This window comes from Neospora caninum, chromosome VIII (genome assembly GCF_000208865.1).
Source record: "Neospora caninum Liverpool complete genome, chromosome VIII".
NCBI lineage: Eukaryota > Apicomplexa > Conoidasida > Eucoccidiorida > Sarcocystidae > Neospora > Neospora caninum.
This window is the reverse complement of record NC_018395.1, coordinates 1,112,669-1,131,150: the sequence shown is the minus strand read 5'-3', so window position 1 is coordinate 1,131,150 and position 18,482 is coordinate 1,112,669. Positions and strand designations below refer to the sequence as shown.

The window sequence follows — 18,482 nt, the reverse complement described above, 5'->3', positions numbered from 1 at the left end:
TCAATGCGTCCGACGCACAGCGGTGGGGTTCATGGCCACTATTCTGGGACACTAAAAGGAAGTGCGCTTAGGGTGCTCTTAATGGGGTCCCCGTTCCTGCTTACCGCTGACGTCGCCTCACATGCTAATACCGGCTATCTGAGAGAAGCGTATGCCATCCATTGTCTATCATTTCCATGCATCTGGTCAAAATGTAGCAGGAAAGCAAGTGGAAATGGGACAGAATATGACAGCAGAGCGTCGGCATCAACATGCAAGGGGACGCTGGCGACCATCACGCCTTCGCAGCAGGTTGTAAGGCACTGCGCTGCAGCCGAGTCGAGAGCTGAAAAGATCTTCACAGTAGGGAAATACTTCACCATGACAGCAGTCACTTCTCAGAATTGTTTCCCATGGCACTACGCCGTTGCCAAATAGGGAGCCAACAGCCCAGTAGCAGCTCTGGGACATTCGTAGCCGCTGCACCAAGCGCCGTGCCGTGCTTCACAGGAAGCACAAACAGACGCACCGGCTTATATCCTGTTATGCATGTTTATACTGCAACAAAACTGTTTTCAAAAGCAAGCTCCACAATCATCAGCGACGGTTTTTGCACATCCGTGAAGGTCATGAGGGGACTTATTCCAGTATAGAACCCGCAGACTTATTTTATCTGGAATAGCATTCGTGCAGAATGTTCTCCAGCTCCCACGCCTCCCGAAGCTCCTGAGCAGTTGGGCGGGTAGTACAAGTGTTTCGATGTGTACAGCGAACGCCGGATTTGGCACCTCCCTTTGGTCCCACTATATTGACAAAATACCTCCTCGCGTGCCTTGCATACGACCGCCATGTTGTTTCTGTCACCTCACAGTACATTTCAGACAGACCAGCCTTCAACTTTCGCGTACAGTAGTGTTGACAGTAAAGTACGTTCTGAAATCGCTGATCTAACTTGGCTCCTTACTGATTTACCGTTGCGTATCGGCGTGACTACAGGAAAACCTTTCGCGGTGCCCATAGGAGACTAGAAACTCGAAAGCAAAACAACAATGATGCCACAAGCTCAGCAAGAGCCTCGAATATCTCAGATAAAGGTAATCTTAAACCATCACTTGCCCCAAAGCATTCGCGCACAGCACCACGAAAATGCGGGCGGCTCCTGGAATGTAGAGATCTAGTTTGTTGATCACCAAAAACGTTTGGTTCTTGATCTCTTTTCCTTGGGCATGGACTGTGGTAAGTCACTCCCGAGTGTTTGCTGACTGACAGCTGTCGCGTCACAAATGTGCTCAGCCAAGGCAATGACGGCCGCCTGGCGGTACCTGTCAGTGACGGTTTTTCAGCAGACGCTATTCCCAGGGAAAATGCATGGGAATAACCGACTTGGAGGCTTGCGTTTGGAACCCGGAGAGAAAGTTCCAACTTGGCAGAACCTCTTTCCGGACAATGCCTGCATCAAGTCTGTTCAAATAATAAGGCTGTGTTCTGTCGGGGGCTACTGCAGAAGTAACCCCCTCGGCGACTGGGGTCTGTGGCTATTTGTCTGAGATCAAACTGATTCGCATGCTTTTCTGAATACGTTGCTGCCCGCAGTCGTCTACTCCCAGCAGAACCTGTCTAACCGTCTGGGTATTCCCCTTTCTCCGAAAGCTTTTTCGCTAAGAAACCCTGAGGGAAAGTTGAGAAAGTTCAGTGTCTGCATTTCTTTGGCGAACCAGAGTCTTGTGCCATTGTCAAGTTGATCCCCTTTGAATTGCTTATTCCTGTGTCAAAGTGCTGGTTTACCCGTTATCTTCGAAATTGAGAAGTTCCCAAGTGAAAGTATCCAGTTCATTCTTGCCGTGCCTGTACTTCACCCTGAGCACGACATCCTTCTTCGTTTTTCGTCGGCGAAGGGTGTGCCTCTTCTGGTGAGGTGTTCCTGCGCTCGCGTCCTTACAGATCTGTGGGACGATCTCCCTCTGTTCTCTAGCCCCCAAGCTGCGTCACGATGCGTCAATTATCGTTCCTTTGGTTGTGGGTGAGTGCGATGCCTGCCCTTTCAAGTGGCTCGGCTTCCTCACTCTTTGCTCTGGGCGTAGAAGAAGATACTATCGAGCCTGTCCACTTCCGCACGTTGATGATTACCTTCCATGAAGACTGTGACGCAGAGGAAGTGAAACAGAGGGCTCTCCAAAATAGCTTGCACGTCAAGCTCTCACGCTTGTCACAGTCCATGGATCTCAGCGGACAGGGGAGAGCCCGCGACTTTGAGTAAGAGTGATTGTCTGTGAATGCCAGTCCCTAAATCATGTGAAGTGAACTAACAAACATACAAACTAAGTACCCATCCTGCTGCTTCTGGATCTAAATGGTGGAAGTAAGCATAGGCACAAGCTGCTTTTGAAGTGTGGTGGCATGCACCTCGAGTTGGATTACTGGTTTAGATCTTGGAAGTTTTTGTTTACCGGATCCGGGTGCCCGAACAAAAGAAAACACTTTACAATATATTTACGTTTACATCTGATACTGACGGTTCTGTCTCACGAGTTCTAAACCCATTTAACATGCCGTTCTAATTAGCGAACAGACCTGACGTCTGCATACCTCTTAGCTTGTTCATCTACATCTTCGGATTATGCAACAAAGAAGCTGGAACTCATTCGTCAGGAACTGAACCCCAAAGCGGTGGCATGTTATTCTGTGTCTGTGGTGTCACTTCAGCGAGCCGCTGCCCGTCACTACGACTATTGTTGCTTCGTATGAGGCATACACAAAGAAACAATTCAGTGTGAATTTGCCTTCCTTTGTCCGGGGTAGAGAATCAGGGGCGCCTCTGGGGCGTCCCCCATCAAGGTGCGTGCTGAGCGATGAGACCTTGCACAGAGTGGGAATCGATATCATTAAACTCACGGACTGTCCTGCCGTTGAAGGAGGAGAGCTAAAATTAGTGTTTGAAAGGGACCCGTGCGTGGCTTCTGTTGAGTTCGACCAAGTTGTCAGAATAATTGGTGACTCGAGAGATCTTTCCTTGGGTCGGTCAACCACTGTCGGGGTGCCTCAACCAAGCTCGGATCCAGATGCAACGAAGAGAGGCCGGAATAGCCCTAATGAACAACCATACTGGCGAACAATTGCGGGGTTTGAAGAGGCATACGATTTGGCTGAGTGCCTTCCAAGCGAGACTGTCGCAGTCATAGATACTGGGATCGCGTTCAATCACCCCTCACTCCGGAAGAACATATGGAAAAACCCAGGAGAGATCGCCGGAAATGGGGTTGACGATGATGGAAACGGCTTTATTGACGACGTTTACGGCTTTAACTTCATCGATAACGATGGAGACATGTCAGACGACAACGGTCATGGTACCCACTGCGCCGGTATCATCGGTGGCTTGAAAGACAACGAATCAGGTGCTCAGGGAGTCTGTGGTACCACCACCATTGCCGGATTGAAGTTTATGGGAGCCAACGGCAGCGGTGCGACGTCTGACGCTGTGAAAGCCATTAATTATTGCATACAAATGGGAATTCGAATCAGCAACAACAGCTGGGGGGGCCCTGGACGAACAGATGCTTTAGAAACCGCCATCTTAAAATCTCATAAAGCAGGTCATATCTTTGTCACTGCTGCCGGAAATGCTGGACAAAACAACGATCGATCGCCTTCCTACCCCGCCTCATACAATTCGCCAAACATTGTGGCGGTCGCCGCAACAGATTCGTCCGATGAAATGGCTTCGTTCAGCAACACAGGCGCTCGATCTGTACATGTGGCTGCCCCAGGTGTGGCGATCCTGTCAACGTATCCTCCTGACGGCTTCAAGCACCTCTCAGGAACGTCTATGGCGTCTCCCATTGTAGCCGGTCTGGCAGCTTTGCTGGTGTCGCTGCCCTTTGAGAGCCACCTGGATATCAAGCAAGCCATTATGGAAGGAGTGGACAAGATCCCAGCGACCCGCGGTGAGCTGCTAAAAACATGCGAACACCACATGCTTCGAAAAAATATGGGCACACCACGTGTTGGGACATGTACGAATCATCTGAGGGCACAACCCTCTGAAACTTTATCGCCGTTTTGTCTAGTGGGATAAAACTTGCGTCATTTCGGCCGATCGAGTGTTTTCTTCCTCTTTCAGGCAAAGTGTATACCGTGGGTAACGTGCACGAGCGGTCTCTGCGTTTACTCCCTAGCGCCAGAGCATGGGCAGGCATCGAGCAACCCCTTGTGCATGAATAGGAACCTCTATATCACACAAAGTGTTCCAAAAAAAACAAAAAAGATGCCCATGTTGCGTTCGGCTTCTGTGCAGGCAGGGTAATCTCTGGGGGGCGCATCAACGCCGAGCGTTCTATCCTGTGGCTCGCAGAGAAGTTAGGACTGCAACGGCGTTCGTTCAGAAAAACAACGTCTCGCGGTCTGGTGCACACAGATCGTAGCAGGGGCGAGGCCCTTAAGGACAACGAGGAACAAGGCTGATAAGCACAGGGACAGGGATGTGCCGGGTGCAGACACACAGTTCCCAAGCAGCAGGGTCGCGGAGTCCATTCTGATAGGTGAATGAGCATTCGGCTGTGAGGCGGATCCCGAGGGAAAACGGCTCAATCTAATCACTTTGTGTTGTCGTTAAGCCGACAATAGTTTTAGTAGATCGTTGACGGTACGTCCCGGCCGAGCACCGTGCGCCAGTATGTCACTTCGTGCAGGTCTCTGCATTACCTTCTTCTTTCGCTGTACTCTTTGATGAGCGACTGCGTTTTGTCAAGGTGCAATTCTCAACTGCAACTTTTTTTCTACCATGCCACGAAGCGTGATACCTGTGTCAGACGGAAGCTTCGAGGGGAGACGGAACGGGACCCTGATCCCTGGTGCCACTTCGATTGTCGCTACACAATACGGGCGACCAAAAAACTCTGTTGCTGAGTTTCTTCGCTTGTGCCGCTTGAAATCGTCTGCGGAGTCAGTGAGTTGGCGATTCTGTGGGAGTAGCCCACCGCTCTACCATCTGAGGAAGGACCACCATCACACCAGAGACTACCTCCTCCTCCCGGGCAACCGAGCCGCCTTCACGTTCGGCTATCTCCTATAGTTTTGGTGTTCAGTGCAATCTCTCTCCATCATGTCTGTCGTACCAGTTACTCAATAGAAATGTGCTGTATGGGCCTCGGTGGTGAGCACTCGTTGCGCTGCAATTAAGGGCTGTGGTGACATCTATGCTACGACACACGCTCTCTTTATTGGCGATCATGAGCCTCCCAACGTCCCAGGATTTCTGTTTCCTCTAGAAATCAGATACAATTAAGCTTTTGTCACAGTGTTTGAGCCGATACATAAGCTTGTATTATAGTTCGTGTGCCAAGCCCGGCTGAGGAGGATCTCACACCACCCTGGTGTGAAGCTGTCCTCACTGCTAGCTTCAGAAGAATGAAACTCTGTTGTAGGTAGATGTCATCGACGCAGTGTGCCAACACAGACGACGATAAATCCGACGAAGTTTGATCTCTTTACTTTCGCTGCTTTCGATGTATGCGTGCGACTTTCCCGCAACATGGGGGCACGCCAGACTGAAGGAGACCGACGAGGCTGAAATGTCACCTGTTTATATCGCGGCAAGTGAAACTGACTTGCCGAGGTATGCAACGCATCTGATTCCATGGCATGCTTCTACGAGAGACAACTGTGCAGGACTGCGTGCTGGTCTCCTTTAGTGGCACATGGCAGTGACACCACCTAAAGAATTCATCATAACACTGGAGCAGTTTCACTGTGTTCAAAACTGGTCACGGAGCAATTTTTGCAGCTGCGGACATCGATTGATGTTATTGAAAGTCAAACCGCCTCTCAAAGCTTTCGCACTATACGCTCAAGGAAATCACGAAATCGAAAGAGTCGATACGGACGAAAATTTGTTTATTGATCCAAACAGCTGCTTCGCCAGCTGCTGCTTTATCCGCGCCTGTTCGGCTGCCCTCAAGCCCTAATCAGGCGTGAGTCTGGGTAAATGGCTCTGAGCTGATATTGAAACTTACTACCAAGAAAGCCCGTAGGGAGCGACTCGATCCATCTCCCAGTGCAGCGGTAAGATCATTCACGATGGCTGCCTTCGTGACATAGGCCTACGATCAGTAAGTCCTCGTCACTTGTTTTCTGCCGAAATGTTGCTTGCCACATGTGCCTACTTTTCTCACTGCCGAACCTCCTGATATCTGCACTAGAAGGGATCGTAGCTGTTGAACTTTATATTCCTTCCTTGTGTCCCAGTACATGAGCGCAACTGCCAGGGCGATGACTTCTGCAGGCACAAGCTTTATGATGCCTGATGTCGACCGGACAAAGAACAGGCATACCAGGCTCAGCGAATGTGTGACAATATGCAAACCCCAGTAGGAAGTCGCACGTGCGCGGCTCCAAGACTGATACATTCGAGGGGTTGCCAATGCCGCGCTCCTGAAGAGTTTGTTGCAGCAGCCAAAAAATATCGAAAAGCGTGCAGGCCTGTCACATGGCGGCTCCAAGCTTTGTTGGAAAACTAGCTCTGGATTCAACTAACCTCAAACTCGAAAAATCCTGAATTACACAGAGCTGCAAAAACCAGGACTTCAATCCTCTTGGTTTCACTGTTGGCAGCCGAACGATGACGCCTCATGCATCTCTGCCACACTTGTGATGGCGGTGGATTTTATCGTTCAATCAGGTGGACGTACCATAAGATCATCACACGATATGTCACTGCGTTGCGACTCGTACTAAAAATCACCCTGCGATGCTCCCAGAAATGCTTTTCTGACTGCGGATGGGTAAGGGAACCACCTGGGCAGTAAGTTTGAGACAGTAGCACCCAAGCCAGTGAAGCATGTCTTCAGCGTTTCCGGTTTCGATCTGACGTAGTCGTGATACGACGGCTGTGTCAGCTAGAACCGTTGAAAGAGCAGCACACGCCTGCGTGCGCATAGTTCCAGGGTGTATTGAGAGCATATATGTTATTGCCACTTACTTTGTACGCAGCCCGTGAGCCACCCTCGCACTTCAGTTTCCGCGCAGCCATGAATATCCATGCGCGAGCCTCCAGCAGATCGGTTCTAGTTTTCTTGAGAACTTCAAGGCCCGCGTCGGGAGCCTCATAAAAATGGCTAGTCATCATATTCCTTGCTTCTAGAAGAGCAGCAGAAGTGTCTACCATCTTGGTTGCTCAGCAAGGTAGATGTGCACCTTATATCCTAAAGGCCGAGACAGTTTTGTAGTGCGCCACACACAGGCATAACCGAGGACGGCCGCCCGTGACTGCCGCCCTTGATCGATTGAAAAATGCTATCGGGGCTGTACGGACACCCCATCGGCACCTGCTACTGACACTGAGATTGTACGAGGTGTGACGTCTAGGACTGCTGTGTGTGCCTTTCACAGCGCCGTTTTGAGACCAAGAAGCAATGCTCTCTTCGCGCTAGATATATTTAAAAATACTGTGCTCCTTTTCTGCATATTTAGGACAAAGACGCCGCCGATCTGTCCTATCCACTTTCCTCCGCGCAGCAGGCGAAGACAACGAGCATTATTCCTATCTTACGTTGCACACCTTCCCTCATTTTCCGCGCATACACCGCTGTAAGGCGGGCTTGCCTGGATCGGTCTACAAGGTGTTTGCAGTAACAACATATCTGACAGGCCAGGCAGCAGTGTCAGTCCCAACAGTGCCGTGGAGCAAAACCAGGCTGCATCAACGCATGCAGCCAGTCGGTCATGCTTCTGAACATCGGTTTGCAACCCTAGTGTATATTTTGATGTGCGGAAGAAGCCGTTACGAAGCTCCCGGGTCCACCCACTCGATGAGGTACACGAGCGGAAAAGCACAGTTAACTGACCCCATCAAACAACACGATCGAACTACGCTTGCGAGAAACCGAAAGTGAGGCTGTTGCCGGATTCACGGAATGGGACTATCCAGAGACAATTAAAACCAAGGAAATGCGAACAGCGCCACCAACGCTGCAGCACCTACGAGACATCAACAAAGTAGGCCAAAACTGCCGCGGATTTGATTCAGAACGTTTCCTACCCATTTAGCTTTCATACTTCGGCCCTCCAAAGCCTCGACATCTCGCGACTGAGCAGAAATACGGTTCATTACATAGATAATCACCAAAAAAAAGAGTTCGTGGGTCTTCAGTAATGGAGCGTCAGAGAAAAACCGGATATAGAGTTCTTTGTCTAGAATGTTTATGACAAGATGAGGGCTGTTATTTTTCTGTTCTGTCGCAGTGACGTGAAGAAATGATTTCCTGCTGAAAGCCGATGATAAACGCTTAACCGTCTTAGGCCACTGGCTACCCCACCCCAAACTACTTGGAAACTGCTACCGCCAACGCCCGTCTTGCGGCACACCACCATAGTTGCCGTACCGGTCATGTAAGAACGCCTGACCAGGACGCCGCTAATGCATTGGGATAAACCACATGCCCAAATAGTTTAGTGCCGTCGTGTTGCAGGATCGCTTCAGAACGAAGCAAGATCACCTCCCCCAGGCGAACTCCATCCATTAAAGAGGCAACACACGGGAGGTGTCTGATAAAAAAATGGATGAGCGAGCGAAGCATGCCAGAGCACCCACGTTCCTTCAACCGCTCACACTCGTTAAATGCGCTCGCGTACTCCAGAAATTTCATTGTGATGATTTTGTTAGAGCGGATCGCGAAAAACAAGTGCCTGTACCTTGATCATGGCGGAGCCTCGTGTAACATCGCATTTGATCGACTAAATGAAAGACCCTGATGAACGAGGGAGCAATGCAATACGAGGTAAAGAGGATCCCAGTGAGCTGTCTCCACACCGAAGTAGGCACGAAGAGTGTTCGCCTGATTACGGAGCTGGTACTGACAATAAAACCTACGTCCAGCACTCGGTAGAATACACCGACTTGGAAGTTTTACGTTGCTCAGACAAAACCAATGTTTCTGCACAGCATCATAGGAAACGACTAAAGCTCGTATGATTCCGCCAGCGGCCCCTATTTGTCTTTCATTATTTAAGGACACGGTCACCGAAGCGAACTCGCCGAGCCGCGGCTTCGAGTATCGTTGCCTGCAGGGAATAAACAGTGACACACAGCAGTACAATGACGCACAGCACCTTTCCCCCCCGCCCACGAGACATTGACAGGCGGATTCGTGCTTGATGTTGCCTCAATCTTTCCACTCCACGTCCTCATCCGCATGGCTTCTCCATATCTTGCCGCACATATCTCCCTCTATGAGAAGAACAGACCAAAGTCGTAGAAATTGAAGCACGCACGCGCCCAGCTACCGAAACAAAAGCCGAAATGTATGGACCTCACTGCATCGCCACAACGTCATACCACTGTTAGTTAAACCGTCTCGTGCACAACCAACCCCTTCAAAGAGAATAGGGCTCCCGCAGTGCTAGCACACACGTCCCAACACACGCCACAAATAAATTCTGTGTTCGGTTGCCGTGGTCTTGAGTTTAAACTTCCTGCCATGGAAGAAGCTACTGAAAGCTCTGAGCCAGCATCGAGCGAACAGAGCAGCACGGCCATGGTCTCTGCGATTCCTGGTTTCTTGCACAGTCGACAGCAACGGCCCCGAACATCGCGCACATTGCAGTAGCGTTAAGTATATATACGAAAGAAAAGACATGCATGACGCTACCGATCCAGAGGACATCTTGAGTGGACCAGAAATGCGCCTGTTGGCCCTGGAACACGACAGCCTTGCTGCCACACTTGCCTTCATTGCCTCCCCAACTTCTCGGCATCCTGCTGCGCAAGCTTGGTACATCTGTAAACAGACATGCAAGAAAACCCCACAACTTGGTGAAGTTGTGGAACCACGCGATATTGAAACAGCGCCGCTGCTAGAACTGCCAAGTCGTGCTTGTATTGCCTCTAAAAACCTTAGTGGTATTTTTATGCTGTCATCACAACACACTTCGCGACCACAAGGGTTACATTTTTCCCAGCTGAATCCCTCACTGCGACATTTTCGGAGACGTTAGGTAGCTGTGAACTTCACATCCTTCACCATCTTCCTTCGCTGATTCTGGGTCTACATTGTCCTGCTCTTATCGAACGGACACCGACAGCGTCTCTACCGTTCAGAAGTGACTACGTTGTTCAAGTGACAAGACCGCCAAATGACCCGCTCGTTTATCTATTCGAACCAGGGGAGTTGGGTAGCTTCGCGGTGAGTCGCGTTTCCCGAGATGGACTTGCCCTCCCCTCGAAGCTAACAGCTGCGAAACTGTGCAGAGAAATAAGAGTCCATACGCTCATATATGCTCGTGCCAGCCCTCATAAACCGTCCCCACGACCTACGGCCCCTCTGTCTCACCACTGTAGCGCCTTGCAGCGGTGCAGGAAAGACAGAGTGAAGTTACCTCGCTTCCCATTCTAGGTCCCGTGCCCCGTCCAGCTCAAGCATATCAGCCAGAGGCGCCCCCTCTCCCACCGTGGCGTTGCAGCCTTGGAGCTGCATGTATTCTCTGATACCCGTCTGTTACGCAAAAAGGCGCATTCCATTACTTCTGTGTGCAGTGTCTCAAGTTCTGAAAGGAAGCTTTTCAAATGCACGAACCTGATTGAAGACATCCATGGAAACTTGACCGTCCAGCTGGAGTAGAGAAACCTGAAGAGAGCATCCAAGAAGCGGAGATTTCACCAGCCACTATCCTGCGTACCCCGCGTGCTACAAGCATTCCGTTTCTCCCTTTCGCCTCTCCAACCAGATATCCGAGGGGATGCTCTGCGCGTCACTATTGCCAGTTGCAGAGCTACGGTTTGAAGAAAGGTGAGTTCGGTGTGGTCAGTAGGCAGGTTTCATCTCCCTTCGCACTTCCTCATGCGGCGAAACGAAATTGAGCAACGCACCTCATCCGAAGAGATCAGCATCGCCAGTGTCAGACTGGGAGCCCCCGTCTGAAGCTCCGCTCGAGGAGGATCCAAAAGAGGAGTTAGCTGACGAGGCATGTAGACGCACGACATCGCCGCGACAAAGTCCTTCGTAGCAATGCCTGCAGGCGCGCACATAAACACAATGAAATTCATTGCTGGATTCCAGTCAGGCGGCCGACTGTAGCTCCGCCACCTTTTTACTTCGGTGACTGCCTGATTACGACGAAACTGGAGGCCTCGACTGCAACCGTCTCACATGATCAAATCCCTCTGCGCGAATCTCCGTGCTTGCGATCTTTCAGCTCCCTGGGTTCAGTAGACAAGACAAGCAAGTCTACACATAACTGTGTTCACTGTGTTCATATACATATATACACATATATACATATATGTATATATATGTATGTATGCGCATATTCTGTGTACGCAGTTAGGCACCACGTGTCTGCGTGCAACCGCACATAAGATATATGATTGTCTCGGTTGCGTCCCTCGACAAGAAACACACCGGAGCCGTGCGTTATCTCAGGTGAGGAACGTGGGAAGCAGTTTGAGTTAATGCAGAAATCTTACCTGCATCGATAAGGGCGAGACTTGCGGCGCTGATGGAGGCCGCCAAGATTCCTGACAAGCACCGAGGGGAGAGTGCATGGTTTGAAAACCCAACGTTGAGCTGAGATCTTTCTGTTCTTAATGCCAGCTGTGTACACCACTCTCAACAACTCGCCATCAACTAGCACCTGTTCGCACTCGCTGTCGCTCCGCCGTCTGCGGTGAAACTCGAACCGCTGGGTTTGCCCCCCCCCTCCCGAGAACTCTTAGAAAGATATTCAGTGAAGCTGCAGATCGCGACTCCGCCCCTGTTCTCAGCATTGTTTGCCTGAGATTAGCTTCAGCCTATCCTAACCTAGGACGTCTCCCATCCTCGTGCGCTGAGGCATCCAGCTGTCCATGCACGCCGACTTGAGCCCCTGCACACAGGTGTTCGTCCCTGTTCACGAGAACCCCCTGTGCCCGCCCTGGCAGACCGAGCTTTCCTTCGATTTGCCTGGATGAGAGTGGGCCACAACCCTTCCGCCACAACTGCTTCTCGCGCTGCAGTTCATCATTTCCCAGACGCTTCTCGATTGCGTGGCGCTGAGAAGTCCGCGCACCGCCTTTGCTTTCTAGAAGCTTGAGGCGACCTTACCTCCGTCGTTTTCAACGACATGGACGAACAGACAAATGAGGGACCGAGGGAAGGCGTCTGCGAGGAGCACACTTTCCACGACTTTCCGAACACCTAGAGCGACTTCGTGCTCCTCTGCAGCTCCTCCACTTCGCGCCACGTCTGCGCGCCAGTCGCCACTGAAGGGTGCAATGCCTACGCGACAAATCAGCGACGCTCGCTCCGGCGCTCCTCCGGGGCCAGCGCCCCCTTGGCCCAGCAGGCTGTCCGCTCCCCCAGAGGTTTCAATGCCATCGTCGAGCACGCCTCTTTCGCTCCATCCTCCGCCTCCAGACGCGGCGCCCAAGGCGCGACTCCCTGCGTTGCCAGCTCCCGAGGGAAGGGGCCGGGGCCCAAAGACGAACGCAGCCACTTTCGTGCTTCCGAAGGACACCAAACTGCGGCCGTCTGCATGCGTGCCGACGCCGGCCGAGACGAACGGCGCCAGGTTGTCCTCTTCGTGCTCCCCTGAAGAGTCGGGGTCTGAGGCAGACGTTGTTCGGAGCTCGGCAGAGGCGGAAGAAGCGCGAGAGGACGACGGAAGCAGAGACGGAACACAGGTCGAGAAATGCAGTTCCCGTAACTCGTGTGGACGGCGGCCATCCGCGCGAAGAAACTCGAGGGACGGAAAGAGCGAAGAGGCGGGGTCGTGAGACAGCTGTTGCGTGTCCATGGTGTGTGAACTTGAGACAGCAGAACGGAGACAAGGACAGAGACAATAGAGCCCGTTCGCAGGCGTACCAGGCGGGAAGTGAGACGGAAAATCTAGTCCATCGTGAGAGAGCCAGTTCAGATGGACGGGTACGGAGAATGGAAAAAAAAACACGAACGAAGGTCCAGGAGTGCGCAGGTTGCCCTCCTATCATCAGAATCTTGTATGACTGGTTTACGCAACAGGCGAGCTACTCTCTTCACACACTCCCACCTCGCTAGACGTGTTGGGTTCCAAAAACGACGAGAGAAGAAACCGGCGTGGCCACAAGGGATAAAGCACAGAGACATTCGTATCCTCTTAGCTCTTGAACCTCACCAACCCCCGAAGCGAAAAAACGCTCGGCGCAGTGAGTTGCTCGGCAGGCCGGGAAAACACGGTCCGAAGGACGAGAGACTGAATTCGAATGACAAACAGAAGAGATGGAACCCTAAACCAGACCGGAAGACATGAAGGTTGCGCCAACGCGAGGTCGATTTCGAAGGAAGGGGACGGTCTGGGACAGTGTACACAAGGCTGGCGGCGATGACGGAGGCAGCGAGCGAGGCGGCAAGCGACTTGCACCCTCGGGAGAACCTTACGAAAGACAGGCCCGAGACGACATGGAATAGGACCTGGCAGCAAGGCAGAGTTGAAACGAAGATGGATTTGCTGCATGTGCGATTCGATCCTCCTCTGGGCGGGCGGCGCGATCTCTTTGTTTTACGAGATTGGAAGCGGATGTTGAGTCAGTCGGCGCCACCAAAGGCGCCCTGAGCCGTACGGGTTTTTATGGGCACTTTATCGCTTGCGTTTCACGACGTTCCCGGCTGAGGAAAGTCAACGCCGGGCGGCGGATTGTGTCCGGAACAAAACTTACCGACCAGAACCGAAGATCGCGATCGTCACCCCCGGTACGTATCGATGCATGCGCGCCTCCGCTGATCCTGTCGATGCAGCGTAGCAGCCCGGCACATTTTCCCCGATCGAAAACATCGTGTGTCCCTGATGAGCATGCACACGCCAGGAGCAGGGCGGCCAGTCGGCAGCGGTGGAAGAAGGACACAAATGGATCCACAACTGTCCAACGGACGTCTGAACACTTTAGCAGACTCTTCATTTCCCTTAGCTGCGCTTTAACGTCAGTGACGGTCGGTGTCTGTACACTTCGCACGTAGGTGAGTCGCCTCGCCTGTCGGCCGGTGTCTGGCGGGGGCTGTTTGTGGTCTTCACTTTTTCTCTGTGCTTCTAGACGGCCGATGCCGTGAAAACAGGTCTTTTCTCCCCTGAAGAAGATTCCTTCGTTTCGGTCGCTGTTTTCCGCCCGTCCCTAAATTTCTGCTCTAACCAATGGTGTATCGCAGTCTTCTTCAGCGGCAGGTGTCACACTGCCCAAGCACCGGCTCTCTGTAGTCGTAAAGGGTTCCGCGTTTCCCCTGTTTTTTTTGTGCAGCGATTTCCTCCTTTTCCCCGTCGTTCGCTTCCTCACTCCTTTCCGTTTGCAAGCTCTTGGACTGCGTCTTCGTCCCAAACCGCCCGGTTGTGTCCGTTGCCCCTCCGCGCCACCACGTGTCTGTGTGGTGGCCCGGCGAAAGAGCGAGAAAAAAAGGCGTGAAGTCTCGCTCTCCCTCGTCGCCGTTGAAGAATCCGCAGTCCGTCCGTTTCTGTCTCGAGATGCTACTGGACGAGAGAGCTTGGGTCTCGTCCCCGTTCTGCCTCGTCTGTGCCCGCCTCGCGCCTGTACTCCCGCGCGTCAATTATGGTGGTATGTGTGGAGTGTTCGGTTCCCCTCTCGTCGACATGTCGGCGCTTCCCACCTCACTTCCAAAACATTCGCCTGACGCGATGTGCCGCGTGCGGCAAGACCGCTGACAAGTACGTCGAGTACGAGGTCCTCCTGATTTTCATCGACTTGCTGCTTCACAAACCGCAGGCGTACCGCCACCTCATCTTCAACCGCCTGCCGTACGCGGAGACCGGCGTCCCTCCCTCCGTGCGCAATTTCGCCGTCGTCTGCATCCTCTTTGACACCTACACGCGCTGGTTCCTCCTGCACGCGAGCTTGGCTGGAGTGTACTTCCAGCACGCCAAAGAACGGACTGCTGCCCAGGACGACGCCTCCCGCGGAGAGCGGCCGCCACCCCGAGGCGTGGGACCGACTTCTGGTGAGAAACCGTGGTCTCTGGCTGCAGAGGAGCTACCAGACCCAGCAGCGGCTCAACGCCAGGTCGTGTTCCGTCGCAGCTCTCAGGAGGCCGGGCGGCCGTGTTTGCCTGCCGAGCGGGATACCGCCCGCGTTTCCTGCCAAGAACTGAGTCTCGGGGATCCGGGGCGCGAAGGCCACGCAGGACCCGCGGCGTCCTTCGCGGTACGGTCGGGGAAAGGCGAGCAGGCCGAGGGCGAAGCTCTCTGGCGGACCTCGTCGCTCTCTGTGTTTACCGGAGCTCTTTCTCCGCTGGACTACGAAACGGGAGACAGCGTCTCGGTGGGACGTGGACGTCGCCGCTGGAGGCGCAGCTTTGCCTCTGAAAACGTGTCCGGGTCTGTGGACGCCGAGCCGTCCAGCGCGTCGCCGGACCTTTCGCGCCGGACCCGACGCAGAAAGAGGCGCCCGTTCTGGTGCTCGCCCTTTTATCTCGGCGTCGGGGTCGCGACCTTTGTCGCCTTCAGTCTCTTTTCGTCCGGGAGAGACCGCTCCCGGCTCTGCTCGCTCGCTCCACTCCACTTGCTCCGGACGTCAGACGCGCTGTCCGCGCGTGCACAGCGGCCGCTGCCGTCAGAGTGGCATGTGCTGCCTCCGGGGGCTCTCGCGCCCCCCGCCGAGAGGCGCGTCGGCCTTCACACAGAGAAATCGCTTTTAGCGGGAGGCGGGAGGCGCGCGCCTTCTGTAGAGGCGATCGCTGCCCCGCACGTCTTGTTTGCCGCTCCTCCAGCGGCCTCCCTTTGCCTGGGCGACGACAGCCGAAACATGCCTCTCTGCCCGCCAGCCCTGCAGTGGGACAGCGAAGCTGAGAGCACAACCCCCTCGCTGCCCCGCGAGCGCAGCCCAGGAAGCGACGGTCCCGTGTCGCAGGCCGACGTGCATGCAGACGTGCTGCGGTGGCTGCTGCAAAGCAGCCCCTTGGCTGCCTGGGATCTTCAGGTCTTCATCATCGCGCAGTGCACGCTGGACTTCTTCGTCTATCTCTTTTCTGCGATTGTTTTCACCTGGCTCTTCGTTCGGTGGCACTACGGCTCACACGTCTACCGCGGGTGGGAGGACGCCGCGCGCAGGGCCGAAGGCGGGCGGCCTGGACGGCGGGTCTCGGGTGGCTCTCGAGACTGGAAGGCGAGCGCTCGAAAAGGGGCGCGGAACGGCGGCGCGCGCTCCTGCCTCTGCGCCGTGGACGCGTTCGCAAGGCCCTTGTGGGTTGCTCTGCTCAACACCATCGAGGCCTCAGCCCCGTGGGTGCATGCGCTGTGTGTTGGAACGGGAACGGCCGACGACGGGGAGCAGAGGCTCGTGGGCCGCTGGTGGACCCGCGCTGCTTCCAGTGCGGCGCCGGGCGCCTTTGCGACGGCTTCCGGACGCGACAGCCAGACGGCTGGCCAGGAAAAAGACCCGCAGTGGCACATCGATGCGCGTTCGTCCGCGCGAGAGTCACAGAAGCTGCATGCGGCGCGAGAGAAAAAGACGAAAGACGCGGTGTCGTACGTACTAAGAGACGGGCACGCCGAGCGCGAGGAGGCGTTCGGAAGCGCCGCGCCGGGGCGAGTTCGCCTTTTGGAAGAAGCCGCGCAGGCATCCGACGGGAAAACGCACGCTTCAGACGGAGCGGCCGCGACCGCCGACGGCCGGCGCGCGCTGCGCGTGACGTTTATTGCGCGCGGAAGAGGCGTGAAGGCCGGGCGAGTGGCGCGAGAGGTTCACGACAGAGCCGTGATTGTGAAGTACAACTATCTCGCGGCCGCCCTGATTGTGTCCATGTTTGGGAAAATGGCGACGTTGTTGATGATGGCGTGGGAAGAGAACCTCCATCTCCAGTATTTCGTCTCCTTCTTCACACTCTCCTCAAACGTCGTCGCCGTGAGCGTCTTCTTGAACGGCGCCCACCCCGTCGCGTCGTGTCTCATCGTCTTAGGCGCAGTGGGGGCGAAGGCGCTCGCGCGTCTCGCGCAGATCCTGCTTTTGCCGCCTCTTAAGTTTCCTGCCTTTGGCATTCTCACGCCCAGTCTCTACGGCGGGGCTCTGACCCATCAGAGCTCCCTCGCGCTCCTCTCTCGAGACGCTCAGTGGGCGATGTCGTTTGTGCTCGACCTCGTCACGTAGGGCAACGCGGACGGGACGCGTCTCTGGCAGGTGATGTGTCTGTAAGCACTTTTTTTGAGGAAATGCGTCTCAAAAACCTGATTTTGAGTGGAAAGCCTTGGCATCGCACGCACGCGCGCGATACCCCGAGGGGGCGCGCGTCGAGGAAAAAGAACAGAGACGCTTCGCAGATGAGTATCTGAAACAGACCCGCTCACCAAGGCGAAAAGATCCGACCAGAGTGTTCTGAACAGATGAACACAAAGAACTTACCAAAGTGAATATCGTGATCCTTGCACAGCAACCCATGCGCTTGAGCCACGCAGAGATGTGCGGGAAAACCTATTTTTTTGTTGTCCCGGTCTGTGTGTGTGCGCCGTTCGAAGCTGAAAAGCGGCGACCTACTCTTCTCGGCTGCGAATGTGCGCGTGAAAAGAACTTTCCGTCTCCAGGTACCGAGGTCGACTCCCGTCGGCTGACGCTCCATCTTTACGTGCAGCGAGGCGCGCACTGCCTCAGAGAAGCGCACCCCTAAACCCGCTCTCCACACGTCGGGGCTTTCGCTCTCGAGTTTCGCCGCCGGCGGTGCGTGGGAAGGCTCTTTGTAACAAGTGGACCAAGAGCTCCGGATGTCTTGTGTGGTCAACTATTCACCTCCCTAGCTACTCACCAGGTGCCGTTCGCACACTTCTGAAAGGAAACCGGATGCGCGTCTCGCTTTCTGCATTTCCCTGCCTAGCGAGAAAGCTCGCATTTTCGCCCGACGCGCCGCAGAAGAAACGTGTCTCCGCAAGGGGCACGCAACCGGCTCGAAAGCCTGGTAATGAAACCGCCACCTTTTTCGACCTCACCCATGTGCTTCCTGGCTTACGCGTCTCTCTAGATGTGTTTAAACTTAGGTGCACTTATATTTATATATATATATAAATAACATGTGTGTGTATTCACATCTGGAGGTTTGCGGAAGAAGGTAGGGAAGAAAGAGGGAACTTCGCTTCCAGAGAGAGGCTCCGATCTACGTCAGCGATGCGTTCAGCAGCGACCGTGCTGCCAAATGAGCACCGCTTTTTGCCGAGATCGCGAGGACCGCTCTGGATCTCAAAGGCATCTCAAGATGCGTCAGGGCGCTGGAGATCTCCAGCTGGCCCACTGTCTGAGGTGTTTCCTAGAGCGCTCCGCAGCTTTACGCTGAATCTCGAAGCAGCCTGGCTTATGCGTCTACATGGAAAAGCGCGCTGAACCTCCACGGAAGTAGAGCGAAGGACGTCTCTCTGCATAGACCCGACGTTGCTGGTATCGCTGTCGTTCTCTTCGTGAACAGCCTTCTGCTTGAGAACACATCCCTCCAACTCGACACACACACACAGACTGTAACCTATATATATATCTACTATATATATATATATATATATATGAGTGCGGGTGGGGGGGG

At 54.0% G+C, this 18,482-nt stretch overlaps 3 protein-coding genes across 3 annotated transcripts; 2 read left to right on the top strand and 1 right to left on the bottom strand.

Moving 5' to 3' along the window:
- Positions 1-1,028: 1,028 nt before the first annotated feature.
- On the top strand, positions 1,029-4,440 carry NCLIV_031420 (putative subtilase family serine protease; the record flags this gene model as incomplete). Its single annotated transcript, XM_003883338.1, has 5 exons — positions 1,029-1,073; positions 1,921-1,999; positions 2,061-2,232; positions 2,683-3,923; positions 4,274-4,440. The coding sequence occupies 5 exons, from the start codon at positions 1,029-1,031 to the stop codon at positions 4,438-4,440; spliced, it is 1,704 nt and encodes a 567-aa protein (XP_003883387.1).
- A 5,263-nt stretch (positions 4,441-9,703) lies between these two features.
- Positions 9,704-12,744, bottom strand: NCLIV_031410 (hypothetical protein; the record flags this gene model as incomplete). Its single annotated transcript, XM_003883337.1, has 5 exons — positions 9,704-9,752; positions 10,351-10,466; positions 10,841-10,983; positions 11,438-11,488; positions 12,054-12,744. 5 exons carry the CDS (start codon positions 12,742-12,744, stop codon positions 9,704-9,706), a joined length of 1,050 nt encoding a protein of 349 aa, XP_003883386.1.
- A 1,777-nt stretch (positions 12,745-14,521) lies between these two features.
- NCLIV_031400 (Protein arv1, related) lies at positions 14,522-17,071 on the top strand (the record flags this gene model as incomplete). The annotated part of the gene is made up of 1 exon (XM_003883336.1): positions 14,522-17,071. The coding sequence occupies one exon, from the start codon at positions 14,522-14,524 to the stop codon at positions 17,069-17,071; it is 2,550 nt and encodes an 849-aa protein (XP_003883385.1).
- Between the last annotated feature and the right edge of the window lie 1,411 nt (positions 17,072-18,482).